We start from the raw sequence: 27,700 nt of genomic DNA on the forward strand, positions 1-27,700 counted from the left end.
GGGGGGGGGGTCCCCGGCCTTCTCAGAGGCTTCAGGGATGTGCCCAGAGGAGGGGGCAGTGCCCTGCCGGGGTTGGGGACGGGCTGACCTCTGGGTCCCGGAGACAGGCGGGCTCTTCTCGGACTTAGTGAGTGGGGTGTCTCATGGGTGCCTCCCGCCCCCTGCCCCCTTCTCCAAACCAGACGTGGGGCTTTGGGCTCTTGGGGCTTGCTGTCCCTGCCTGCCTCCAGAGCTTCCTGCCAGGCAGCCCCCCCCCCTGGAAGTCAGCGCCTCTTAGTCTTCAGATGCCCCCGGCTGATGCTTTCTGCCCATCACGCCACCTGGGCCCTTTTGTGCCCCCAGAGGGTGGAGCCCCTGGCACCATGGCTGCAGGGTGCCAGGAGCCCCAGAGGGCCCCCCCCCACTAAGAGGGAAGGGAGGGGCTCTGGGGCAGAGAGCGGGCAGGTGCTGTGGAGTTCCTGGGTGCTGCTGACCCTCCCTTGTCCCCAACAGGGCAGTCAAGAACGGCAAAGGCCTGCACAGCAAGAAGGAGGTCCCAATCCACCGAGTGGCCGACATCTCCGGGGTAAGCAGCGCTCCTGGGGGGCCGGCTGATTGGGGTGGGGTCCAGGGGTGCTCTGGGTCTGCTCCTCCTCCTCCTTTTCCCCCACTGTCCATCCTGGGGGGAAGCAGCTGCCCTCCCTGCTCCGGAAGAGCTGGCAGGCTTGTGCCAGTTGCCCCCTTGGTGCCCATGGCTCGGCCCCCTGGCAGAGGAGAGGAAGCCGTTGCCTTCTTGGCCTGGCGGAGACCTTATGGTCAGTGGGAGCAGCAGCAGCCTCCGGGCTCTTCCTGGCCGGACTCTGGCCATGTGCCTGGGATGCTGGCCTGGCAGGCAGGCAGTGGTCTCGGGCGGGGGGGGGGGCGGCTCAGCAGGCCCTGGCTGTCCTCGCCTTCCTTCCTCCCTCGCTTGCTCCAGCACTCCCTCCCTGAACCAGCCGCCTGGCGAGGGGCTGTCTTTCCTGCTCTTCCCCAGCACAGGTGGTCAGAGCCAGTCTCAACACAGGGCGATTTTGGTCTGCCCAGGGATCTCCTGGCCCAGGCTACCCCGTGGGGCTCTTGCCAGGAGTTTGGGGCCTGAGACCCCCTTTGATTTCCTCTTCTGTCCAGCAAGGGGGACCCAGGAACCCTAACCCTAACCCTAACCCTTGCGGCTGAGCAACATGGCCAGGCGGGGAGGCATCCACCACATGAGGCTGCTACTTCTTTGGTTCCAGAGGGGTCTCCTGCTCGGGGGGGGGTGGGCTGGCCTGGGGACACCGTTCCTCCGAGCCCCTCTCGGCTGGCCCCAGCCGCCTTCCTGGGAGAGAGGACGGGGGCTGGGACAGTGGGAAGGATCGCGGCTCTCCTGCCCCTGCAGGCAGATGGCCGCTGCCGAAGTCCAACTGACCAACTTCCCGCAGGAGAGCCTGGTCTTGGCTGGGCCGGGGGCTTCCAGCCGGGCTGCTTCCACACTGACCTCCAGAACGGAGGGTTGACAAAACAGCCCCCCCCCGCCTGCCTGCTTATTGCACTGGGGCAGTGGGCCTGGGCCAATGGGAGGAGAGCAGCGCTGCGCCAGCGGCCGAGGGGCTGATGAGCTCCCCGAAAGCCGCTCTCCTGCCCCCCCTCCCCAAAGGGAACGGGGGGGGAGGCTTGCCTGCCTTGCGTGTCCTCTCCTTCCCCGTAAGGTGGGCAGTCTCACCCCAGAGTCACTGGCTAAATAATTCAACTCCCAATGCCTGCTCACTCGCTCTCCGCTTTAAGGCCCAGCCTCCCTTGATGGCTGGCATGGAGCGAAGGGGAGGCCCGCAGAGCCCCCTCCCCCTGCCGAGACCTCGCCTCATTTTGCATAACTGGCAGCCGCTCACATAATGTGGAGTTATGATTCCATTTTCCTTCATTCAGTCGATGCACAATTTCCTTTCTATTTGCAGATAATTAAGATGGGGAGGGCTTCAAAGAGGAGCAAGCCTTTTGCCCCCGCCTGGGCTGGGGAGGGAGGGAAGGGCTGCCAAAGGAGGGCCTGTGCCCTGCCACTCACCCCCCCCAGGCCCTCCAAGGCAGCCTCTGTCCTGGCGGGAGAGCCCCTTGACCTCAGCTGCCCAGCTCTGGCCACCGCCCCAAAGGCCTGTCTGTGGGGAAAGGGCCTCAGGGGAGCCTCGGTGTCCCCCACCCAAATGGCCACCCAGGCAGGGGCCGGAGGGGCTATCCTCCGGAGAGAAGTGGGTGGGGCAACCCTAGCGGGAAGCAGAAGTGTGTTATGCCCCCTCCCCCCTCCCCTAGCAAGGGTTGTCCCATAAAGTTTCCTTCTGGGTGTGTGTGTGTGTGTGTGTCATCCCTGACCTCCGTGGCCCGGCCCCCACGCCTGCAGCTTCCCTCCTGCTCTATCTCCTGGGAGAAGGCCCAGCACCAGCCCCCCCCAGGGCCAGGCAGCCCCCAGCCCCCCTTCACCAGCCTCTCCTCCCCCCAGGACACCCAGAAGGCCAAGCAGTTCCTGCCCTTCCTGCAGCGGGCCGGCCGCTCGGAGGCCGTGGTGGAGTACGTCTTCAGCGGATCCCGCCTGAAGCTCTACCTGCCCAAGGAGACCTGCCTGATCACTTTCCTGCTGGCCGGTGAGCGAGCGAGCGGGGGGGGGAGGGGAGGCGGGGAGGCGCCTTCTGGGGGGGCAGGTGGGGGCTCCGGCTGGGGAAGTGACAAAGAGGAGATGGGCAGGGGAGCGGCCGGTCTGGAGAGGCCCGGTAGGAGCACCCGGGAGGCATCCCGGGCAGCTCCGTCTGGCAGGGGCTGAACGATGGGATGCCAGGTGGGGCCCTCCGTGGGGCACCCGCTTGCCTGAGCTGATAAGGGTGCCCCACACCACCCCCGCTATCTCGGAGAGCTTGGACCCGCATTGAAGCCCTGGGTGCGGATGCACCTGGAGCCTCCCATCCCCCCACCCCCACCCAGGCACCTGGGCCACGTTGACTCCTGTGCGGCTGACTGCGGACGGTTGAAGAGCTTCCAGACAGGAAGTAAGATTAATAATGCAGCGGCCTGAAGGGATCCTGGTCTCCCAGCCATCGCCCCCCCCCCCCATAGCCTGGCCCGCTCGGCCTCCCCCAAGGCTCTGCGGATGGCTGGTCTCTGCTTTGAGTAATGGGGGGGGGAACCTCCTCGTCTCTGGGAGTAAGATGGGGGGGTTTGATTTGCTATGTCTGAGGCCTTGCCAGGGGCCGGCAGGGCAAGCCCCAGGGACAAAAGCCTTCTGTGCATGCTCTAAGGCCGACTCCGAGTCTGTTTTGAAGCACACGGGCCCTGCAGCCCCCCGCTGGGAGTCCCCCGAGGAGAAGCTGCCCGTCTTTTGGTCCTGGGGCCCTCGTGGCCCCCACAGACGTTCCCAGGCCACGAAAGATAAAAGTCCTGGGTCACCTTAGCCCACCTCCCACCATTCAACTCCACGAAGAGCAGTTCTCAACAGCCCCCCGCCCGAAGGCACAGGTCAGCAGCCCCCTCATCCCCGAATGGCTGCCGGAGGGACCCCTTTCCTAAATGCTGCTGTGGTTTCTGGGGGCAGCTGGTTCCACTGGGAGGGAGCTTTGGCAGAGGATGCTTGCTTCTGCGCCCCCCCCCACCCCCATCTCTTATCTGGTGGGGGACCTCGGCACAGCCGGGCTGAGCAGACCGTCTCAGAAGTTCTCGCTTGCCCCACGTGGTCCCCCCCTCTGGTAAATGGAGCCTGTTCCCCACCCCTCTCTGGCAGTTCATCCCAGGTAGGGCGGGGGGGGGTGTCACGCCCCCAGGAGGTGGAGCTGACCTCATTAAGGGCCACGCCCCCTTCCCCCTCTTCCCAGGTAACCTCTCAGGATGTCACCCTGGTCTTCTCTTTGGGTTCCCCCCAGTTTGGGTGCTCCCCTTCCTCCTCCGGAGGAGGCCCCCGAGGCAGAGGAGCAGGGCAGGCTGGGCCTGGGGCCCACAAGGGGAGGAAGCCTATGGGGTGTTCCTACACGGCCCCCAGCGGCCACCGCCCCAGGCCCACGCGGGACCCTTCCCGAAGACAGGAGATCCGCTCTCCAAAGAGTTGGGTTCTCCCACAGAACTGCCTCGGCCTTTAGCCCACGGATTACGCCCGCCAGGCACTTCCATCCCCCCCCCCCCGCCTGGCCTGGTGGTGGGGATCATTACCCGGTGCTGCTGCTCTGCCCGGGTCTCCTCAGAGTCTGGAGCTGGAGCCTCTTTAGCTTGTTGACTCATTCAGCCCTGATGAAGGAAGGAAGGAAGGAAGGAAGGAAGGAAGGAAGGAAGGAAGGAAGGAAGGAAGATGAGTGGCCACAGAAACTGCTCTCAGCACCTGGATTTCATAGCTGGTGACGCCCTTCTTTCTTTCCCGGGGGTGAAGGAATGGAGAAGTGACCTTGAGTGGAGGGAGGGAGGGAGGGAGAGAAGGAAGGAAGGAAGGAAGGAAGGAAGCATTAACGGAGGGGTTGTGAGAAGGTGGAGTCACTCCAAATAACCAAATGCCTTGACTGAGGGATTGATCCGGTCCTGAAGGCCAGCCAGGCTGGGGCAGCCCCTACCAGGATTCCACCAACACCGCTGAGACCCCCGGGAGCCTCTCGGAGCCTCTCCCGGCGCCTTCTTGCCCAGACAGAGTGTGTGGGGGGTGTTATTTGGCGTCTCTATCCCGGGACCGAGCTGGGGTTTCTCTTTCCTTCCTTCCTTCCTTCCTTCCTTCCTTCCTTCCTTCCTTCCTTCCTTCCTTCCTTCCTTCCTTCCTTCCTTCCTTCCTTCCTTCCTTCCTTCCCTGGCCGGGGTTGTCTCCCGGCTCCTCCTGTACCCTTGAATGCCCCCCCCTCACCTGGCAGCAGAAACTCCCACCCTGCGCAGCTCCCTTTGCAGGGCTGGGGGGGGGGTCGGGCCCCTCAGAGGGACGGGGATGGGCCTCCTCTCCTGCAGACCCACCGGAGAGGAGGAGAGGCAGGGAGGCCACGCGGCTCTAAGCAGCCGGAGGGCAGCAGGAAGGAAGCCTGGGCAAAGTGCTGACCTGGCAGGGTGGTAGCATTCATTCCTGGGTTCATGATGTCTGTGGGCCTCTTCCTGGGGAGGGGGAGAGTCTGCACCCAGGGCCTTTGTGGGTGGGTGTGGGGAGGGGTGCATTGTGGGTCGGAGAGCCTGAAGCTTCCTCCTTCTGAGTTGAGGACTTCCCCGGCCCACGGGGGTCCCTCTGCCAGCTGCCATTTGATGCTGTGGCTGCTTTCCAGAACCCCCTCCCGGATCTTGGGGCTCCCTCCCTGGACCGGCCTTGGCTGGCCCCCAACCCTGCCTGCTGCTGGGGCTGATGGTTGGGCAAGCCCAGATGCCCCCTTCCGCCTGGTTGAAGAACCCAGCATTTGAGTTGCAGTGGGGTGGGAAGGGGCATCTGCTCCTTGCCAGCCATCCCATATGTTTGGGGGCATGCCCCTGCCAGTCCCCCACACTGGCCCACCTGCTTCCTCTCCGCCCGCAGGGTCTCTGACGGGGCCTCTTGGCCAGGGTGGGACTGATCCTGGTCCTTGGATCTGGCCAACCAGTCTCCTCTCCTCCCACGCAGCCTCTCCCCCCCCCCCAATGCAGGAGCTTCTCCCATGGGGCTTCGTTGTGTCCTTCGTTCTCCGGGCATTGGGGTGATGCCATCTCTTCCTCTCCTGGCGCCCGCCCCTTCCCCTTGGCAAAGGCTGGCACAGAGGCCAGATGGAGGCAGCGGAGGAGGCGCCTCGGCTGTGCGCAGGACCGGGCAGCCCACGGGCTCCTTCGTGCCGCCTGGGCGTGATACGGCGATGCCGCGACTTGCAATCTTATTTATAATTAACTAATCCTAAAGTCAACTGCACAAGACAAGAAAATGAGAGTCTTCGTTGCAGAGCCTCTGATATTTAAACATGTTAATGTGCTAAAACTCCCACTCCTGTTGGGTGGGCGGGGGGGGGGGAGATGCCTCACGGGGGCAGGTGCCACACGTGGAGGAAACGCTCACGTGGGGCGGGCTGAGTGGAGGAGCCCCTGTGAGCCTGCGGGGGGGGTCCCGGGAGGGGAGGCTGCTTGCTTGGCGTAATGGGGTTCCTGGCCCACCCGTTCTTTAATTGAATTGCACAATTAGTGGGAATGTGAAGATGTATGAATTGGGTTTACCTCTGTAATTGAATTCCAGTTCTATGGGATTCTGGAAAGGACCCCTCCCCCTCCCCCCCACCCCACCGCCATCGTCCTGAATCCTTCCCTTTCTGGGGGTGGGGTGGGGGGAGGGATGCTGGGGAGGGCATGGCCGCGCCCTGCGAGGCGGCCTCTCTCGAGCGTCGCAGAGGTCAGGGCCCCAGTGAGGGGAGACAGGGCGGTCTTCCCTTGGCTTCTCCGTCGGGGCCCCCAACTCGGCTTCTGCCCCGCTGGCTTAGCCGTCCAAGGGCCCAGCAGCCGACGTCCTCGCTCTGCCCCCCGAGGGGCCGGCCACGAGGCTCCTTGTGAGCCGAGCCGAGCCGGCCTTTGGGGCCCCTGGTTTGGCGGGGCGGGGAGAGCAGGCCGGGCTGCTGGGCTTTGATCTCTGAGCCTCAGTTCCAGGGTGCTCTTGCTGGGCGGGTGGGCACTCTCTGCCCTGGTGCCCTTTGGGGCTTTGCCCGGCCCCTCCTCGGCCTGAGATTGGGCAGCCATCAGTCTGAAATGGCCCAGGGCTCCCTGCTTGAGCAGCGGGTTAGACTAGAAGACCTCCAAGCTCCCTTCCACCTCTTTGTCTGGTATTCGGCTCTTGCCCGGCTTTGGCGGCTCCAGGGGGCATCACGGGGCCCTGATGGAGGCGGGCTGCCCCCTGCGCCTGTGGCGGAAGCAGCTGTGGTGCCCCCTCCCTCCCTCCCTCCCTGCCAGGGCCGATAGGCTCTCCAGAGTGGTGGTTGAGGAGGGATCAGCGGTTAAATATAACTTTCCGGTGTGGATCTGTCATCAGGACAGCGAGGTTGCCTCTGCCGCGGCTTTTGTGAAGCGGAGCTAATTTTGGACACGGAGACGTTCTGGAGGGGGGGGGGCACAACAACCTGGAAGAGAAGGCCGCCCCAGCCCTGCGGGGAGCTTTATTTAGGCTCTGTTGCTACGGGAACCGGTTGGGGAGGGGGCTGCTCTGCTTCAGAGACCCCAGCCTCCCTCTTTCCTTGGGCTTATAATTTGCCCCCCCCCTTTCCTCACTGGGGGGGCGTGAGACAGGGTGGGATTGGGCTGCCCACTCCTGGTTTGGGATGCTGCCATTTGCTCTGTGGGTGGGCCTGGGGGGCTTTCCTGGGCCTTGTGGGCCTCGTTCCGAGCCAAGGGTACCAGGGACAGGCAGAAACTCGAGGACAGCACCGCCTCGGGGGGGGGGGCAGGGCGTGCAAGGAGACCCGGCGTCTTCATGCCACAGCACGGAGCCTGGGCGGAGGCCAGGTACGGCCGCCCCCAAAGAGAAGGGCCGCTGCCGTTGCCAGACTGGGGTGGGCCTTGCAAGACACTCGCACGGGAGAACGCCTGGCCCAGCTTTTGGGGTGCCTCGGTGCTGGGGCACTGGAGACCGTTCTGGGCAGGAGGAGGGATTCACCCGGTGAGATCTTGGGGTGGAGTTGGTGAGGCACGTGGTAAAACACGAGTCAGGGCTGTGCCGCTGCCACAGCAGAGGCCAAGGCGATTTTAAGCCCCACTATAGTTTCCAAATTGGGGTGAGTAATTGTGCTGTTTTGTTTGACTTGGATCAGACGGTGTTTGGAGCACCGTTCTGGGCCTTGCGCTTTTAGGAATTCTGAGAAAGTGGAAAAGGTTCACAGGACGACATAGGTGGTCCTCAAGTTACGATCGATTATTTAATGACCAAAGTTACAGGCCTAGGAAAGAGTGCTTTATGGCCCGTGAAGCATTTTTGGCTGTTATAAAATGTCGCCCCCTCCCCCGCAGTCACACGACTGCATTTCAGGCAAGCGGAGTGGACCATGGGTTGTAGTCTCTTGCGGGTTGTGTGACTGTGATTTCCCCACTGTTTTGCTCTTACAAAAAGCCCCCATTCAGGAGAAAGGAATCACTTAACGACTGCCATAAAAACAGTTGAAAAAAAACGGTACCTCGACTCACGAAATCCCCTCTGCCCTGCTAATGGTGGTCGCAAATGGAGGGGCACCTGCAGGCAGGGCAGCAGCAGCAGCCCCCTCCCATGGGGGAGGGAGCTGGGGCGGAGGGGAGTCCCTGTCTCCCACTCCCTCCAGGGCTGGAGCAGCTTCACCACCCAACCCCTGCCTGGGGGGGGGTCCCCTTGCCTGGATGCAGATCAGCTGACATCCGGGGGGGGGAAAATGTTGCCCTTAGGGGGAGCAGTGATGGCACCCGCCCACCCTCGGAGGACCCACCTGGACTGGTGCCATGCCGGGCCTCTTGCCCTCGTCCTCTCCTGCGTGCCTGGCTGTCGTTGGGCATGGGGTGTCCTTGCGGGGTGCCCTTGCTGGGCCTGGCAGATGCTCCCCTTCCCTTCCCCTGCAGGGTAGCCGAGCCAGCAGGTTGGAAGCCATGGCCCAAAACCCGGGCAGGGCCACGGGCATCTTCCGGACCTCTTGGTTGTGGGGCAGCTTCCCTCCCTCCCTCTGAAGAAGGCGTCTGGGCCCGTCTGTTGCTTCTCTTTGTGCCCCCAAAGACGTTCCATTTTTAGACTTTGATGCTCGCCAGTAGGGCCGGTGGTTTCCATGGGCCATGCTGCTGCCCCTCCCATTGCCCAAGACTCCCCAACATGCCCCTCCCCCACCGTCTGACTGTGCAGGAGCCCCCCTTCCCTGGCAAGTGGGCCTCAGCCCAAGGAGGAGAAGGATGCCGCCGGCTGGCTGGTTTCCAGACCGTCCTGGGAGGGGAGAGGATGGGCACGTGGCGGGCAAAGGCGAGCCTGCAGATCCAGCCCGGTTTGCCGTGCATAGGCATCCTGTGGCTTTCTCTTGTGGCGCCTCCATTGCTGGGATGGCAGCCGTGGGCCCCAGAGCGTCTCCCCTCGTGGGCTGCCATCTGCTCGTGATGCGGCTGCCGGCACTTTGCCCCGAATCTTCTCGGTTCGGTTCCTTTAATTCGGTTCCTCTGCCGTGCTCTGCTGCAGGGATGGGATTTCTCACGCTCTCCTCCGTTCAGAGGCCCCTCAGACCTGCCCGCTTTCCCGGCTAGGACCGACTGCGCTGGGAACGGTCCTTCTCCACTCGTGTCCAGCTCTGAAACAGCCGATGGGCGCACACAGCGTGCCAAATCTGATTGCACCAAATGAGCACGGTTTTTTTTAACAGTCCCTTTTTTATGATCCCGGATCTGCAGTTTCCCCACCTCCCACTCTCTGCCTGCCTGTTAGCCGGGGGCCTCTTCCGCCCTGCCTGCCAAGCCTCCGCGGCTCTGATCCCCTGGGCTGCTGCCTGCTGCGCTGGCTCTGGGCCCCTTGGGCCGCCCGCCTGCTCCTGTCTTTCCGTGGCCTCCGTACTCTTCTGGGTCTCCCCTTCCCCATCCTCCCCAGCCCCTCTCTGCAGGGGAAAAGGGGCTGGGAGCCTCCCTCCCCACCTCCCTTTCCTTCTGCTCCTCTTCCGGCATGGCTGCCCACGTCCGTGCCCCTCGTCTGTGCCCCTCGCCGGCTCTTCCCTCTGGCTGGGTCTGCTGACACAGAGATTTTGTCCCTCCCCCCCCCAGCAAGCAGGGATGCTCTGGGGGGCATCGGGATCATTTTCTCGCTCTTCCTGCCTTCTCCATCCCAGGGAGCCCCCTCCTCAATCTCGAGGCAGGGGGCAGCGTGCCTGCTGGAGCTTGGGGGGGAATTGGTTTGCCCCAAACACAGACTCCGTGACGGAGCTGCAGGAGATGAGAGGGTGAAGCTGCCCCCCCTCCCAGAGCTGCATGGGCTGCTCCATGCTCCCCATGCGGAGGGATGGAGGGGGGGAGGGAGGGGGGTTCCTGTGGCCGGCAGTTTCCTTTCCTGCTGCCGCATCAGCACTTCCCTCGCAGGGAGCAGCCGGAGCAAGCGAGCGAGCGGGGCGTGCGCTGCCTGGTGCCAGCTCGCAGGATGCAGAAGAGCCTTGTAGGCAAAAGGCAGCGGCTCTCTCCAGGGGGGTGAATCTGTGGCAGGGCCGGGTGCCGCGTTTCTGCTGCACCAGGCGCTTCGGAGAGGTTCGCCTCTCTTTCGCTCCGGTTTTTCCTCTGGTCCAGAGAGCGGGGATGAAGCAGAGCCAGGCTTCCCGGCTGGGGCAGCCCTTGGCCAAGGCCTGGTCTCCTCCGGGCCCCCAGGAGCTGCTTTCCCCCTCCCCTCCTCCTCCGAGCCCCCTCCTCCCTGTAGCTGGGCTTTGGCCGGCTGCTGGACGGCCCCGTGGCCACCCTGGGCTGTTCTGGAGGCAGGCCTGGGTGACTTTGACCACATCCTGAAAAATGCTCTAGAGTCAGTGGAAATTCCCCCAAAATAAGATGATAAAAGCTCAATTGCAAATAACTGCAAGGAGAGGAGAAAATGGAACATAGTGGAGGAAGCCAATTGAAATGTGCAGAGGACACAAGCTGGGTGGAATAGCCGACATTTCAGAAGACAGGCTGGACATTCAGAAGGCCCCGGGGCCCTATCCAGGAAGAGGCAGCTCAGTGGCGAGAGAGAGGAACGCAGGCAAGAAAAACCAAGGGCACAGGGAGAGAATAAATGGCTGAACAGCAGTCACCTTGAGAGGGAGCTCCGAGTCCTAGTGGAGAATCACCTAAGTAGGAGCCAGCCGTGTGCTGCAGCTGCCAAAAAAGCCAACACAGTGCTGGGCTGCATCAACAGAGGGATAGAATCACGGTCACGTGAAGTGTTAGTACCGCTTTACAAGGCCTTGGTAAGGCCACGCTTGGAATACGGCATCCAGTTTTGGTCACCACGATGTAAAAAAGATGCTGTGACTCTAGAAAGAGTGCAGAGAAGAGCAACAAAGAGGATCAGGGGACTGGAGGCTAAAACATATAAGGAACAATTGCTGGAATTGGGTCTGTCTAGTTTAACGAAGAGAAGGACGAGGGGGGACAGGATAGCAGCCTTCCAGTATCTCAGGGGCTGCCACAAGGAATATAGGTCAAGCTATTCTCCAAAGCAGAGGTCCCCAGCCTTTTGGGCACCAGGGACCGGTTCTGTGGAGAGAGGTATTTCCACGGACCAGAGAGTGTGTGGTTTTGTGTGCTGCTTGCATCCTGTGGATGGGGTTTTCCTTGTTGTGCGGACCCGGTTGCTGGCATGCCGCAGCCCCACCGGAGGTTGGGGACCCCTGCTCCAAAGCACCAGAAGGCAGGAAAAAGAAGTCGTGGATGGAAAGTAATCAAGGAGAGAAGCAACCTAGAACTAAGGAAGAATTTCCTGACAGTGAGAACAATTAATCAGTGGAACAACTCGCCTCCAGAAGTTGTGGGTGCTCCAACACTGGAAGTTTCTAAAGAAGAGACTGGACAGCCACTTGTCCAGAATGGTGTAAAGACTCCTACTTGAGTAGGGGGTTGGACTAGAAGATCTCCAGGGTCCCTTCCAACTTGGTTACTCTGTTAATTGGAAGCTGGGTGAGAATAAGAGGGCAGGGAAAACCTGCAGACTCCGGCTTTTGTCATTCTTCCCAGCCATTTTGTATAGTTGTAGGAAGCCCTTCGGTTGTCATCTTTGCAATGGAGTAGCAGCCCGTTGCCTCTATGTGCACGTGTTTGTTTCTGTGTACTCCTGTGCACACGCACTCACCTGTGGGGCACTGGGCCAGAAGGGGTGTGTGGCTCACACTCTAAGCCGCTGACCACCTGCCCCTCCATGCCGCCAGGTCCATCCGTGGCCTGGTTCTCCTCCCGGCCACCCCCAGCCACATGCAGCCCACGGTCAGGCTGCCTTTTTCAAAGTTTGGCTCCCTCTTGGAGTGATCCAGCCCCCTTGGCCTCCTCCTTTGTGCCCAGCCTCCCCCTGGGTGGAGGAGGAGAAGGAGGATAAAAAGGGTTCCTGTAGGCAGGGAGGCCAAGGAGAGGAGGAACCTGGCAGGAGGCGCCTCCTCCGATGCCTCTGGGGTTCCGTCTCCTCTGCTGCCTGTTCCACAGGGGAAGAAGGGCCGGGAGGGGGGTGAGGAGAGGCTGGCCCTTGGGACGGACAGAACCCCTCTTCTCCTTGGATGAGCGTCTGGGGCCAAGCGACTGGCGTCCCCCGGGGCCACAGGAAGCAGCTGGCGGTTTGGCTGAGCCCTCTCCTCTCCCACAAGGGGAGAAAAGGCACCCTGAGGCGGTTCTTAAAGATTGTCACATCCCTTGAAAGCAATCAGGTGTGGCTATCGGCAGGCTGTGGTAAAAAGCCGGTTTTGGTTCGTGTGATTGACCTTTCCTAATAGATTGTGAGAATGCTTTAGGTATAAAGTGTCCTAATTCCAGCCAAGCCTTTGACCAGGTATCCTGTGGCATCCATGCCAGCTGTTTAAGTGTGCTTTGCCCAGCACGGCAAGGCTCAGGAGGGGTAAAAGAACCCCACAGTCTCGCTAAAGCGAGGTAGCGAATGTGGTGCTGTGGGGTTTAGCTCTGGATCCCCTACTTCTCAAGGTGTCGATTAATAACTTCATTAAGAGTCACTAAGAGGCAGAGGGAATTCTGATTAGATTTTAGATGACACAGAACCGACTGCCATATCTGCTCTCTCAGAAAACATGACCGTGACAGCGTGTTTAAACCGTGCAGGTTTTTAGCAAAGTCTAGCCAGCCAGTGTCCCGCGCCCGTTCCTCAAACTCGGGAGATTGGCTGCTTTTCCCGTTAGGTGGGATTATCCTCTGTCACATCCAGGCTCAGTGGAGCCAGAGCTCCTTACGAGGTGACAGGCGCCATCTCGCTCAGCATCTTCAAATGCAAGACTGCTTTCCAAAATTATATTAATACACGTAATAATTTGAAACCAAAACAAAGTTGTACCAAGGGGAAATCAGGCGAGTTTTAAAAATCTTCGTGTTTCTTGTGTTGCCAACCGTTCATCGCTTTCCAAACATTCTTTGAGGGTCCAGTGGATCCAAAATAATGTTTTCTGATGAATGGCTTTAAAGTGTCACTTCTTTTTAAAACCTAGACCTTTTGATTTTCCAAAATTGGATATTCCAGTTTTCCCTCCTTGAAACCAAACACGCAACTGGCCTTGCGCTTCTCAGTACTGTGCAGAACGGAACGCTTGGCTCCTCTTCGGTCACAGCCCCCGTTAAAGGAGCTGGAGCTGCAGGTGCCCTCAGGGGGCGACCAGATGTTTTGAATCTGCTGGATGCCCTTTTGCACTAGTTGATAACAAGTTGAGCATGCAGTGTTTTTTGTAGGTAAAGACCTTTTCATTTTTCTCGGTTGCCTCTGACTCTGTAGAAGCCAGAACCTTCGTCTCTGGGTCTGTGGCTCTCGCTGGGCACTGAGGGCCCCGGTCGTGGTGCACTTGGAGGAGATCCTTCGGTGTGGCTGGGGGTGTCGGATGGGTGTCCTCCAGTGGGCCAGTCCGGCCAGAGGCCAGGCCTTTGGTCATACCTCCGCTGGGCCTGAGGCCGGCCCCCTCTGGATCGTCTGCTCCGCCCTTGGGGAGCGCAAGGGGGATGGATGGTGAAGGCGGTGCAGCCGCCACAGCTGCTGGAGGAGGAAAGGGGTCTGGGGTCTGGTTCTGGTGTTCCTGCAGAATAAAACGGGGGGGGGACCCAGGGGGTGGGCCAGGGAGGCCTTTAAGCAACTGGTCCCCACAGCCCGACCGATATGGGGGAAGCACTCCCAATGGCGGGGGGGGGGGCTGCAAACGGCGCGACGGTTGTGGCTGACGGAGGCTCTCTCTCTCTCTTAGGCATCGAATGTCCCCGTGGAGCCCGGAACCTGCCCGGCCTGGTCCAGGAAGGGGAGCCCTTCAGCGAGGAAGCCACCCTGTTCACGAAGGAGCTGGTGCTGCAACGAGAGGTAGGACGGTGGGCCTGGGTGTGGGTCTGTGCGCCTTGACTTCACCTTGCTGCCTTTCCCTGCTTGGTCTGGATGCATCTGTGAGGTCGGGGGTCTTCCTGGCCCAGTGGGGGGTGGGCAATGGGGTGTTCCCCTGCTGGGACAGGGGTCAGGGGCCAAAGGACCTCCCCCAGCTCTTTTGGCCTCTGCGTGAGCGGCTTCCTCCAGCCTTGGACCACGGGAGTTTCTGCCCATGGCTGCCATCTTCAGAAGGACTGGAAGGATGTGCCAGGCCAGCGGCTTCCCCTGGAGAGCCACGCGTGGCCTTCACTCTGCTGCCGTCACTCCCCGTCCCACGAGCGGCCTGCGTTGACATTGGAGGGGGCCGTAGGGACGGCTCGTATCCTGCTGAGGCCGCCTGCTTCGGAGGGCAGGCCCAGCTGGGCAGGGGGCTGCCACTACCCTGCCTGTGGGCCCCAAGGAGCCCCGTGAGGGGCCACGGCCGTGGCTCATACCTGGGGGCCAGGCAGGCACACCCAGAGATGCCCTTTCAGGCTGCCGGCCTGGCCGGGGCTCTTCGGGTTGACCTCTTGGGGCCAGGGCCGTGAGCGGGGAGCAGACTCCTGGGGGTGGGCCTCGCGTGGTGATGGTGGCACGTGGTGCGTACATGGGAGGGTTCTGTGGCTGGATCCCGAGTGGAGCTCGCTTGCTGGTGCGTCTGTGTGGGGGGGCTGCTGCTGCTGCTCCCCCCTCTGACTTGGCTTAGAGTCTGTTCCGTCTTTCAGCAAAGAACCTGGACTGCTGTGGGGGGGGCATTTCAGCATCTGGGAGGGGGGTGCAGACGTGCCCTCGGCCCAGACCCTGCTGCTACTGCTGCACCTCCTGGACGGCCCTTCTGCCCTGCCCTGCCCTGCCCTGCTCTCCCCTTCCTGGTGAGGCCCTGAGGGGACCCTTGCCTCCACCTGGGGAGGGGGCTCTGACCTCACATCAAGCGAACCCGCTTCCTGGTTTACAAAGCGCAGGGAAGGGGGAGTCAGCGGAGGGGCTGAGTTGCATAGAGTTCCAAGGGATCTGGGGTGTGTGGGGGGGGGGCTTGTCATGTGGACCCGGCCTCTCTCCCTAGAGCTGTGAGGATCCAGGCCCTCTCTCCCCCCCCCCACTTCCCTTCCCTTCTGTGCCACACAGAGAAAGAGGTCGAAATCTCACGCAAAGGGAGGAGGGAGGAAGTAGGGCGAGGGGTGCCCTTGCCTGCCCCTCCCCATTTCTCTGCCCCTCCCACTCCGTAGGCCTGCTTTGCCCTCTCCCTCCTGCCCCAGATGCTCCCCCAGATGCCCTCCTTGGTTTCTGTCTCCTTTATGGAGCCTCTCAAATTCTGCCCGGAGGGCTCCCCACTCGGCTCCCCCCCCCATTTCCTTCTCTTTTGCATTAAGCCCCTTCGCCTGGCTGGAGGACCCTCGGGCGGGCGCAGCCCCCTCCCTCTCGCCCTCCCCCTCCCCTGCCTCCTTCAGTCTGAGCCCTGCCCTCCTCGGAGGCTGCACTTTTGCACACAGAGGGGAAAAAGAGTTGCGCCTAATAACAACGTCCTCCTTGTGTTTTTTGCTGCAAAACCCGATCCTTTCTGTGGGTTTTTCTCCTCACCTGCAGCTTCTTTTACCACCCTTTTCATCCTTTCGTGGCCTCCCGTTTCCCCGAGGGGCGCCTGCGTCCTGGGCACTATTGTCCACCCGCCTGACCTGCTCCTGGGAGACGAATCCGTCCTTCTCCCAAGGCTCGGCTGCCTTCCCGTGGCACAGCCACGCCACCGGCCACCTCGCTCCACCCCTTCACGCATCCTCCTCTCCCTCTTTCCTCCCGAACCCTCCCTCGGAGGATCCACCGTATTTCCACCTCCGCAGTCGCTTCCCAAGGAAGACGGCTCTTCCCGCTGGCTGGCCAGACGGTTCCCCCCCCCCGGGAGGTGATGGGGGGCTGGGCTGCTGAGGCGTTCGGCCATTGGGAACCAGGGTTCTTCTTGGCAAGACTGCCTTTAATCCTAGTTTGCTGCCCAGAGTCGTCGTTGGGAGGCGGGCAGCCATGTAAATAATTTGAATAAAATGTCTGTACGGATAGGTCTGCTGAAGCACAAAAGGGTCTTTCTTAAGTGAGTTTGAGGGGGGACCCCCGTCTGCTGTAGAGACAGAAAGGGGGAGCAGTCTGATCTAGTGGTTAAGGCACCAGGCCAGAAATCAGGAGCCCACAAGTTCAGGTTCGGCCGTAGCCACGGAGCCAGCTGGGGGGCCTGGTGCCAGCCCCTCCCTCTCAGCCCCATCCATCTGCAGGGTTGTTGTTCTGATGAGAATAGGAGGAGGAAAGAGACTCTTGAGTTATTTGTAAAAATAATAAAGGCTGGTCAGAAATAAATAAAGTCAAACGAGCCTCAGCGTTTCTGTCCCTCCTTCGGCCTCAGAAAGGCCCCCTCCCCCTTGCCCTCTTTCCATCCCTCCATCTCACCCCCAAGACCCTCCTCTGCCCCCCCGGATCCCCCTGGTTCAGAAGGCCTTCCCCAGAATTCATTCCTGGATCTCCCGGGATCCCCGTTCTCTTCAGAGCCTGTGGATCCCCACTTCCCTGCACCCGTTTCCCTTCTCTGACCCATTTGGGGGGGGCTTCCAGCTGCGTCCTTCCCCTTCATTGTGCCAGGCACATTTTTTGTGTGGGCCCTTCCTCTCCCTCCCCTCCCCTCCTGGTCCCTGTTGCAGAGGGACCCCCCCCTTCTCCTCCCTTTCTTCCTGCTTCTTGGCCCGCCCTGGTCTCTGGATGTCTGGCCACCTCTCCCCCCTTGACCCCCCCCCCGCAAGACCTGGCAGTTAGGACAGTTTTACTTGCAAGTCTCATTCAGCTATTACTCTTTGACCCCCCCAGCCCCTGATTCTCCCATCTTTGGGGGAGACACCGAACAGGAGGACACAACAGACTTCCCTTCTTTAGCAGTTTGTCACATTTTAAGTTATTTAAGGCTTCTTTACGCTTCCAGTGAGGGATTCTCTCCAGAGGGCGTCCTCTGTTCCCCCCCCCCCTCCGCAGCATTTTGACGCTGCCGGTGGCCTCTCTGCTCATTTTAGATGCTTCTCAGGAATCCCGTCCTCCCTCCCTCTGCCTGGTGGGGGCCCCTGCCCCCCACCCCAAACACCCAGGCTCTGTTTCGGCGCTTGCCCAGAGAGCCAGGCGCTCCCGGGCCAGGTGAGGGAACCCCGGGCGGGTGGCATGCTTCGGGCTCTCCAAATGGGCCCCTGATGACCCCACTGCCCCCCCCGGGCCAGGGAGGGAGGGCTCCGAAGCCTGTGGATCCAGAGGAGGGGCAAACAGACCGCCCGGCTCTTCTCCTTTCCCTTCGTGCCTTGAGTGGGCATGGGGAAGCAGTGGGGTGGGGTGGGGATTGCCGTCCAGCACCTGAGCTGGGGATCACCCCCCAGGTGGGGCCAAGAGGGCAGGCTCAGCTTTTGACACAGGCTGGGCCTGGTCAAGGCGGTGGTGTCCTGTTTCTCTGGGCAGGGACTGGCAGTGCCGGGTGGGCAGGACTTCTGCTCGGCCTCTCCTGCGTGGGCCCTCTGCCCAGTCCCTGCCCTCCGCCCTTTGTCTCCAGGAGGCATGCCCCACCTGAGGGTTCCCTCTGCCCCCCTTCCCCCTCCCGCTGCTTGCCTGCTTGCCTGCGTTCCCTGCCAGAGGCCGGGCCTTCCTTTCCTCCTGCTGCTCACCCGGGGCAGAATCGGCTGCAGGGCAGGGCAGGGCAGGGCAGGGCAGATCCTCCCCCCCTGGGTCGGAGGGAGAAAAGGCAGCCCTGGGGGTCAGAAGCAGAGGGCTGGCGGGGTTCTCCCAGCCCTGTCCCCTCTTGGGGTCTGGGGAGGCCCCCACCCCGGCAGGTCCTTGAGGAGGCTCCGTTCTCCTTTCCCGGGGGGCTCCGGAGGTCCCTGGCTGACAACCGACTCTCCCGTCCTGTTACAGACCGACTGAGACTGACTGAGCTCAGCCTGCTTGCGCCAGTGGGAGGGGGCTGTGAAGGAGAACAGCTCCTGCTGCCCCTCTCTGCTCCAGACTCTCCCTGGATAACCGAACCGTGGGGCACTGCCCCACACAGCCAGGGTCAAGCCAGCCCACACTAGTGGGGCCCCCTGCCCTCTCTAGGCCCAGTTTAGAGGCCCCTGGCTAAGGGCCCTCCTCCACAGGCAGGCACTGGGGGGGAGGGCAGAGCAGTAGTGGGGTCCCTGGTGTGGCTGCTCACTAGGGAAGGGGGCGCAGGGGACTCCCACCTCCCGCTTTGGGCCTGAGAACATCACCCAAGGGAGAACACACACACACACACACACACACACTCCCTCCCCGCAAGTGAAGGCAGGGAAGTGGGGGAGCAGCTCTCTGGCTCCGGACCTCCCAGACCTTTCTGGGCAGAGGTTAGATTCCTGCTCCAGCCCCCCCCCCGGCCAGGAGAGGCCATTGACCCAGAGGCCCCCGCATTTCCTCCCGGCTCCTGCCACCCTTTGCCATCCCAGGTTTAGGGCTGAGCGCTCAGGGCAAGCAAGGCCTCCGTCTCCAACACACACGGAAGACCCCGGGGCCCCTTTGGGACCCCCCGGGCAAGGCTTGTGCGCTTCCTCCGCTTGGGGGGCTGGACCTTCCCCAGGGGGATGGCACCGGCTCTGGGCCCCAGCGGGGGTGGGGCAGCCTCTGGCCTGGCCGCTGCCCACCAGCCCAGAGCCTCTTTCCTCCTCCGGCTTGGAAGGATGCCACGAATAGAGCCGGTGGCTCCGTTGGCGGCAGGCAAGGCGGCTATTTTTAGAAGGAACCTATTGGAGGTTGGGTAAATCACTGGGGGGGGGGCATTATAATGTTTGCAGCAAAAGGGTAATCCGAGGAAAACGACAGGGCGCCCCGATGCTACCCAGAGACCTTTTTGGGGTGTGTGGAGAGTCAACAGGCGCTTGGATGGAGGGGACCCCCCTCCCAGGACTTAGGCTTTCAAAGCCCTTTCCAGGCCCTTGCAGACCCTCAGCAGCCCTGCAGTAACCGAGGCTGGTTCAGAAAGCAAAGGCGACGGAATGGGGGGGGGGGAGGTTTTTTCCAGCCATGAAAACTCACTGGGAGATTTTGAGCGGGGCAGGAAGGACTCTGGGATCAAAGAGTTGACAGGGATACTGGGGTGGGGGTGGGGGAATCTTCCAATCCAGCCCCCCCTGCATGCACGGCAGAGTTCCCCACTGCCTCACAGATAAGTGGCCACCTCAATTCCTACTGACCACCCCCAGGGACGAGTGCCCCCCACCCCAAGAGAGCTCCGCCAGGCCAGAAACAGCCCAACCTCCTTCACGGGGTTCTTTCACAAAAGTCCGTCATCGAACAAATGTGAGCAAATTTAGGGGCAGGAGATTTTTAAGAGGACGGACGGACGGACGGGATGGGATGGCTAGCTGAAAAGCCAACCACGGAAATAAATAGGTGTTTTTCTCAGGAGAGAGAAGAAGCGAAGCCCCTCAAGGCCTGGGGGCCTCTTCACGTTCAGAAATGATTCTGTCTGTTCTGGGGGGAGCCTTGGCGCTCTCTGAGCTGGCCGCTTTTCTTGCAGACGTTTCATGACCCAAACTAGGGAACATCATCCGTGCGAGTGGGGACGACGTTCCCTAGATGGGTCATGAAATGTCTGCAAGAAAACCACCAAGCTCAGAGAGGGCCAAGGACTCCCTCCTTTCAGCCCTTGACGGATTCCGACCCCGGGACAAACAGGGCTGCAGGGAGGAACAGCCCAGTGACGGTAAGAAGCTCCGGAGGGTGGAAGGCTTCCCAAATGCTGAATGTGATCCAGGGATGGGCGTTGGGGCCTTCCTGTTTTGGGGAGCCCCTTCTGGAGTCTGAGCTGGCTGGGGCTCCTTGGGAAAAGCCGCTGGGGGCTCAGAGGTGGACAGCAGCCCCGGAGAGGGCCAAGCCCTGCCAGGGGCCATCGGGGAGAGATGCTGCCGTGGGACCCTGCCTGGAGTCCGCCTTGCTCCACCGGCTGGGAGGAAGGGCAGGAGGGCTTCATCTCCTCGTATCAGTGGAACATTTGGGTCGATTGACACCCCGCCTTTCCTGTGGGAGACGGCAAAGATCCTGCTTCTTCCTCCAGCTTTTTTCCTGGGGAGGGGTTGGTTAAATCCCCGGGTTGGGAGAGGACAGAGTGGGCAGGGTCCCACCTCTGGAGGAGGCTCTGGTGGGCTTCTGGACAAGTCTAGACTGCTCGGACAGCTCCTGGCGCAGCCTCGGGGACTCCGAGGCCCTCGCCTCCCTCTCCACTGCCAGAAGGGAAGAGCGCCCGGCCCCCTTCGGCCCCCTGCCTGCCCTGCCCTCCTGCCAGTGGCTGCCGGTCTTGGCCTGCTTGTTTCAGCCGACCTGGGATTAAAGAGCAGGGGGGGAGGGGGGTTGACAGAGAAAGTGAAGGACTGCAAGTTAGACATAGGAGGGTGGAGAGGTTGCGCAAACAGAGGGTTGCGCCTGCCGTGGATGGATGTTCCCCAAAGGCGGAGTGAGGGTGGCCTAGGATGTGCCCAGGAGAGTGGAACGGTGGTGGGTAGCCTGGCATCTGTTGTGACGGATGCAAGGAAGATGGCCGTCTGTAAGCGAGTGACTCTGCCCACTCGTTCTAGGAGAGGGAGGGAGGAAGTTGGGCCCACCGGGGAAAAGGGAACAGCCTCTCGAGAGGAGTGGGAAGGAAGGGGTCGTCATCCTTCAAGAAGAGCCAGCCATGGAAGGAAGACGGGCTGACTGGAGGACTGAGGACTGAGTCACCAGCAGGAAAGAAACGCCTCGAGGCGGTTGGTCATCGGCAGAAGGCTTGAGGAGGACAGAGGTGGGCAGGCGAAAGGACGAGGCCAGGAGCTCCTTTCCCTGCCTTTAATTGCTGCTCCGGCATGATGCTTCCTGGGCTGCTGGTCCCCAGAGGGAGGAGCAGGAAGAGCACGTGGGGGGGGGGAACCAACATGGGGTCCTTTGCGAATAGACAGAGTTCACCTATTGCTTGAAGGATCACCCCTTGTGGATTCCCACAACCTCCCAGGCCTGGGTTAACAAGCTACAATTCCCACATTCCTACAGCAGGCTACAAATACATGCTATCGGAGCTTACAGGATTGGGTCAACGTATAAAGCGCCTGACCCCGCCTTCGCCTTCGCCTAGTCTAGCGTGGGGCGCACCCTGAGCTCAGACTTCCTCCCTCCCTCCCTCCCTCTCTTCCTTCCTTCCTTCCTTCCTTCCTTCCTTCCTTCCTTCCTTCCTTCCTTCCTTCCTTCCTTCCTTCCTTCCGTCTCGGTCCTGAGAAAAGAGGCTCAGCTGCGATCTCTGGCTTGTTTGCTCCCCTGTCCCAGGCTGAAGGGACCTTGGCTGCCAGGCGCCTATCCTGGGTGCCTCCTGCAAGAGAGCTGCGCCAGTTGTGGGGCTGCCTGCGGTTTGGGCCTGTGACTCCAGCAGAGGCTGCCGCTGCCCAGCTCCCCCCTCAGCCTCCCCTCCCTCGCTGGGCCTGGAGAGCCTGTGGCCGCCATTGCCCTGGGCCCTGTGGGGGGGCGGGTGAGAGGAGGGGGCCGCAGTGCCCTCAGGAAAGGGTGAGGAGAGGAGCCCCTCTCCACCCAGGTGTGGCTTGGCCCCTTCGTTCGTGGGCCGGGTGCAGTTGACCGGCAGCTGTCGACCTTCAGAAGAACGTGGGAGGGGTCATTTTTCTCTCCACTCCCTTTTCTCTAGTAGCCCCCTTTCCGTGCATTTGAGGCCGATTTTGGGGAAGGGGACATGGATGCTAAGCATTTGCATGCTGGGGTCTGTTGGGGGGGGGTGTCTGTCTGTCTGTCTGTCTCTCTGCCTGCCTGCCTGCCTTCCAGTGCCCGGAGGCCGGAGCCATCGGTCCTCCTGGGCAGGGACTCTCCGGGGCTCTGTCAACAGTAAATCCTGAAGTGATGCCTCAGTGAGGATGATGTTAACAAAAATACAGCCCCCTGGACGCCATAAAATACGGAGATTAAAGACAGTAGATCAAAGTTTAAACATATCTCATGCTTCCCTGTGTCAGCGGGGGGGGGCACAGGGAGGCAGAGCTGTCCTCCCCGGCCCCTCGCTTTTGCCAAGGTGCTGCAGTGGGAGAGGGGGGCAAGGCAGGCTGGACCCCTCGGCCCCTTGCTTTGGGGGCCGAGGGCTGGAGTGGCCCTGGGAGGGGGGGCAGAGATGCTTTCTGGCGTGGCTGGCCGGACCAAGCATCCCCCCCCACCAGCTGAGGCTTGAGAGAGACGGGAGGGGGGGAAGCAGAGGAGCAGGAAGGGAAGGCATTCTGGGGCTCCCCGGCGCCCCTTTCCTCCCGAACAGCCCCCAGGGGCTTTTGCTCCGAGCTGCCCAGGGGATGACCTGGGGGGGCCCAGCGGGACTCTTCCTGGGGAATCGACACCCCCTGCCCAGGCGCCCCTTAATTCTGAGCCAATTGCAGCCCCTTCATGGCCTATTTGAATCCGCTAACAGTTCATCTGGAGCACAACACAAAGAGTTTTCTCTTTCCAGCTTCTGCTTCACTCTTTTAGTGGTGCTGATTATAATTACTCTTAGTGGGTTTGTTGTGATGTCATGTTTTGCTCTGGGGTTTGGTGGGGTGATGGGCCGGGGGGGGGCAGAGGGGGCAACCGGCTTGCCTCCCCCCCCACCTGCCTTCGTCCACCTGTGTGCTCCTCCCCTCTGAATCCACACAGCCTCCTGAGCCTGTGACAAAGGGTGTTGACCCCAGTGCCTCTTGGGGAGGGGGCGGGGGTCCTCTGGCTGCTTCCCCCTATCCCGGCTCCGGCCCCCTTGGCTCCCTGGCCTGAGAGTGGCCCTCTCTCTCTCTCTCTGCCTTCTGTGCCGCCTGGATGCCCAGCAGCAGCAGCAGCCCCTGAGTTGGATGCTGTGGCAGCTGGCCCCCCTCCCCTCCCTCCCTCCCTCCTCCCTCCCCAGGCCCCAGCAGTCAGCTGCAGAGTCAGCTTTCAGAGGAGAGAAAGAGCTGGCTTGGCCACTTCCCTTCCGGCCCTTCCTCCTTCCGTAGCTCTGGCAGGAGATCTTCTGGGGCTGCTGCCCTCGCAAGGCAAAATACGCTCTGCCCTCCTCGCCTTCCCCGTTTCTTCTGGGGAGCCCCCCATCCCCCCCATTAGAGGAAAACTGTCACCCAGTGGGGCGGAGGGGGGGGATGTGCTGGCAGGGAGCAAGGGCTGGAGACCCAGTCCCAAATTGCCAAGCAGGGGGGGTCAGCAGGGCAAGGGGTGCCGGAGACACAACCGGATGGGGCCCTTCCTTGACTGACTCTCTCTCTGGTCCTCGGGAAAGGAGGCCAAGCGGAGGGCAGCCGGTCCTGGTTTTGCCCAAGTGGGGCGGGGTGCATTCCTCCCGAGCCCTACAGAGCTGACGGGCCCTGGGGGGGAGGAGGCCACTGCCGGTGTGAGGCCCCTGGAGGGTTGGGCCCCCTGGGGACTCTCCTGGGCCAGCCATCTGGCCAAAATGAGACCAGGATCTTTGCCCCCCCCCCCTGGGAAGTAGCCCTCTTGCTCCCCCCCTTCCTGTCCAGCTGGCTCACGTGGAGGCATCTCCCTCTTGAGTGGCACCTGCAGCATCGCCCTTTGGGCCCAAGGCCTCCAGGACCCCATCCCCTTGGGGGGCTGTCCTGATCGAAGGCTGAAGATCTCCTGTGGGGGAGACCCTCCCCCAAGAGACCAGGAGGTCAGCCAGAAGCGGCTGAGCCCCACAGCCAGGGCCCCTTTTCCAAGGCACCCCGTGTGTGACTACCTTGTCTCTGGCTGGGCGCCAGGGAGGGGGACTGCCTCCTCTCCGTGGGGGGCACCTTGCCTTCCGGCATCCCCCCCCCCCAGCCACTGCACTTGTAACAGCCAAAGGGAAGCGGCCAACCTGAGCCCCAGGGGCTCCTTGGGCTGGGCTGGAGGAGGGTCCCTCCCTGCCGGCCTGCCTTATCCAGTTTCGGGGTCCCAAATCTTTGAGGCTGGGGCTGCTCTCCCCCTCCCCCACCTTTGTCATTGGAGGTGGCTGTTTAGGGACAAGGCATTCTTAAAAACCTCAACAAGGTTTATTAAAATAGGAACCTTCAGTTGCCTCAGAGTTACAGCTTCTGCCTTTGGGGCCAGCGCCCCCCCCCCTCCTTCCCTGCCTTCCCCCTCTCTGCCCATGGCCCCGATCCCTGCCTCCCTCCCCCCAAGGCCCGGGAGAGCCAGGCTCAGGACAATGGGGGGTTTCATAGCCCGGGAGGCAGAGTTTGCCCCTCCCCACCGGAGGATGTGATGGGAGTGGGGTGGGCGCATCGCCCTCCCCGTGGGGAAGCAGACAGAGAGGGCTTGTGCCCTCCGACAGATGGGAGGGGCAGAGCAGCAGCAGCTGGAGGGCGGAGGGGGAGCAGCCCAGGGGGGGAAGGGGGGGCGGGATCATACGTGGGGTGCCCACCCACCACACTGGCCTCCCTGGCGTGTCCTGCTCCTCCTCCGTGCACCAGGCCCTGCGCCCCGAGAGGGTTAACCGAGAGGACAGGACCGCAGGAATGCGGCGCAGGGCTTGCAAAAGAGAGAGAGAGAGAGAGAAGCCGGTGGGTGCCAAAGCAGCCCCTCTTTTTTCCCTCTGGAGGGGAAGGAGAGCAAGCAAGCAGCTCAGAAACACCCCCCCCAGCCCTGTGCAATCCCCCCCCCCCCGCCAGCCCCCCACCCCATGATCCTCGCTGAGAGAGGACAGAGCAATGAATCTTGCTGGTTTAATTTTTTTGCAATTTGATACAAGTATTGAATTCCCTTCTGGTAACTGTCTTTAAAAAACGAAATAAATAAAAATGACCTTTTTATTGCATTTGTAACATTTGGCACAGTACAAACCCTCGGTGCACCTCCCCCCGCCCTCCCACCCCCTTTTTTCTCTTTTTGAAATAAGATAACTGTAAATATGGAGACGGCTTTTTCCAAGGCTTTAAGAAAAGAGCGTCTCTATAGAAACGGGTTTGTTTTTACTGCATTCTAAGTAACATCTTCTAAAAAGGACAACTCCCCCCTCCCTCCCCCCCCCACGGTTCCTTGGTTTTGAAATTTTCTGTTTTATCTTCTCCGCCACTGTTTTCGGGAGCAAGGCTGTTTTTATGTTTTTGCTTTAAATAGGTCTGCTGCCGAAACTCGCCATGGGGAACTGTGCCTCTGTCTCTGGGGGGGGGGGGAGGTGGGGGGGGACTCTTGAGTTACGCTTCCTTCTCAATAGAGCTATCAACTGAGAAAACAGGCCTTTCTTTACATTTTAGTAGAATCTGCTTCTTCTTTCAGCCCAAGACTTAATATAGAAGCATATAAGGGGGGGGACTGCCCTCCTCCCTCTGGGTAGTAGGAAAGTTGGTTTTGTTGTCTCTTGTGCATCCTATTGCATTTATTTAATAATGGCCGGGGGGGGGAGGGGGGGCGAGGAAAGGAGTCAGATCTGAGTTTCCTGCACTTTCTCCTTGGGGTGGGTCTGTATTATATACGGTTCGGCAATAGTCGTGACCGTGGGGTGCAGAGAGTTCCCCAAACAGTTTTCTGTCCAGTGGGCCCCCTGGGAGGGTTTGTAAGTGTTGTAGTGGTCATGAATAGCCGGCAGCGCAACTGCCCCCTCACCTGACATGCCGGACGCGGTCGAAGGGGTGGCGGTGGCGGCAGTGGTGGATGCTGCCGCCGCCGAGGCCGAAATGTCTTCGTCCACCTGTATGATTTCCACGGTCCTGGCGGCCCCCACCGTACTCCTCTGCTGGTGACGCTTGCGAAGTTTGTAAAAGACGATCAACATGGCTGCCGCCAGCAGGGTCACCGCCACGAAGCAGCCGATGATGATCTTGGTGGTCTTCATCACCTCGTCCAGGCTGGTCTGCATCTTGTCGTTGCTGTCCAAGGTGGCGTCCTGCCTGGGCGTTTTGGTCGTTTGGATGAGCACGGTGGTGGTGGTGGTGTAGGCCGGCTGGTAGCCCGTGGAGGTGGTCGGCACCGGCTTGGTGAACTTGGGGAAGATGTTCTCGGGCGACGTCTCCGTGGTCTCCACAGTGACCGTGGTGAAGAAGCTGTAGTTGGACGTGTTGAGCTCAGCCGTGCTCACGTTGAGGTAGGCCGAGGCGTTGGAGTTCCCTGCCACGTTGGTGACCATGCACGTGTACAGCCCCGTGTCCGTGAGGAGAACCTGGGAGAAGTTCAGGGTGCCGTCGTTGAGGACGGAGATCCGGGGGTGGTTGGAGGCGTGGCTCAGCACTGTCCCGTTGGGCAGCAGCCACCGCACGGAGGACATGGTCGGGGTTCGGCACTTGAGCTCGGCCACCCTCCCCTCGGAGATGTTGAGGTCCCGGGGGGCATCCATAATGAAGGGGGCCGAGCACTGGAAGGCTGTCTGGTCCACCTCCACCAGGAACCTGCCCCGCATGTGCGTGGGGGCGTGGCAGCGCCCACAGCAAGAGGAGTTGGTGGGGATGTACTCCCGCAGCCACCAGGAGAGCCACAGGATGTCGCAGTCGCAGTTCCAGGGGTTGTGGTGCAAGTGCAGCTCCACCAGGTATCTCAGAGGCGCGAAGAGGTCATGGGGCAGAGAGGTGAGGTTGTTGTGGGCCAGGTTGAGCTCCACCAGCGCCGTGAGGTCGTCAAAGGCGTTGCGCTCGATCAGGCTGATCTGGGCGCTCATAATCCACAGCTTTTTGAGTGACTTCAGTCCGTGGAAGGCCCCCGGCTTAATGGCCGGAAAGGTGTTGCCGGACATCTCCAGCTCCTCCAGCCCCACCAGAGGGGAGAGGTTGGGCATCTCCCGGATGGCGCACATGCCCAGGTTCAGGTACTTCAGGCTGTAGAGCCCCTCGAAGGCCCCCTCGGAGATGTACTTGAGCTTCTTGAGCTCGCCCAGGTCCAGGCGCATGAGGGACGGGACGCGGTTGAAGGCGTAGGAGGAGATGCTCTCGATGGGGTTGTTGCGCAGCCAGAGCTCCCGCAGCTTGGACAGGTACTCGAAGGCCCCGCTGGGCACCACCGTCAGCCAGTTGTCGAAGAGCTCCAGGGTGTTGAGGCTGGCCAGCCCGTTGAAGGCCCCCACCTCGATCTGCCGGATGGCGTTGCGCCCCAGCTGGAGCACCTCCAGGTGGTGCAGGTGGCGGAAGGTGTCCGCCTGGATCACCTTGATGCTGTTCTCCATCAGGTTCAGGTAGCGAGTGCTGGAGGGGATGCCCGGCGGCACCTCGGCCAGCCCCCGCCGCGTGCAGACCACCTTGCTCAGCTGGCTACTGCAGGAGCAGACCGGGGGGCAGCTCTGCGGCCCGGGCCTGGCCGCCACGGCGCACACCACCAGCCACGCTTGCGCCACGAGGCAGGCGAGGCAGGCGAGCGGGGCGGCGTTCCGGGCGGGCTGCGGCCGAGCCTGCCGCAGGAGCTTCATGGTGCGGCGCCAGCATTCTTCGCCATCGCGGGGGACTCGGAGCCGACGGCGGGGCGAGCCGCCCTCCTGCCTTAGCCCGGCTGGACCCGGCAGCCGCCGCCGCCGCCGCCGCCGTTCTCCATCGGGGGGGAGGGACAGGGCGGGGGGGCGGGCGGGGGCCGGCCGGCCGGAGGCGGTGGCGAGTCGCCCGGGGCCCGAGTCAGGCCTCCCGAGGGGCGGGCGGGGCGGCCGGCCGCCGCGGCACTCCGCGCTGGGCGCCCGGGCGAGCGGCGGCGAGGCTGTGCGGGCGCGTCCTTGGGCGGCGGGACAAGGGCTGGCGGCGGCGAGAGCGGCGGCGGCGGTTGGGGCGCTGCGGGGGACGCAGAATGAAGCTC

General features: G+C 61.8%; 2 protein-coding genes across 2 annotated transcripts in view; one reads left to right on the forward strand and one right to left on the reverse strand.

The window, feature by feature from the left end:
- Positions 1 to 13,966, forward strand: part of SND1 (staphylococcal nuclease and tudor domain containing 1) — a 42,828-nt gene extending 28,862 nt beyond the window's left edge. The window contains 3 exon segments of the mRNA XM_015817909.1: positions 493 to 565; positions 2,489 to 2,630; positions 13,818 to 13,966. Of these exon segments, the coding sequence (XP_015673395.1) occupies positions 493 to 565; positions 2,489 to 2,630; positions 13,818 to 13,966 (364 nt within the window).
- An 11,392-nt stretch (positions 13,967 to 25,358) lies between these two features.
- On the reverse strand, positions 25,359 to 27,326 carry LRRC4 (leucine rich repeat containing 4). The gene has a single exon (XM_015817899.1). The coding sequence runs from the start codon at positions 27,324 to 27,326 to the stop codon at positions 25,359 to 25,361; it is 1,968 nt and encodes a 655-aa protein (XP_015673385.1).
- Positions 27,327 to 27,700: the final 374 nt, after the last annotated feature.

The sequence above is a fragment of the Protobothrops mucrosquamatus genome, unplaced genomic scaffold (genome assembly GCF_001527695.2).
Source record: "Protobothrops mucrosquamatus isolate PMUCROS unplaced genomic scaffold, P.Mucros_1.0 scaffold655, whole genome shotgun sequence".
Classification (NCBI taxonomy): domain Eukaryota; kingdom Metazoa; phylum Chordata; class Lepidosauria; order Squamata; family Viperidae; genus Protobothrops; species Protobothrops mucrosquamatus.

What these genes read in the sequence shown, in the direction of transcription:
- LRRC4 (XM_015817899.1), bottom strand. Translation starts at nt 27,326, where the DNA reads ATGAAGCTCCTGCGGCAGGCTCGGCCGCAGCCCGCCCGGAACGCCGCC.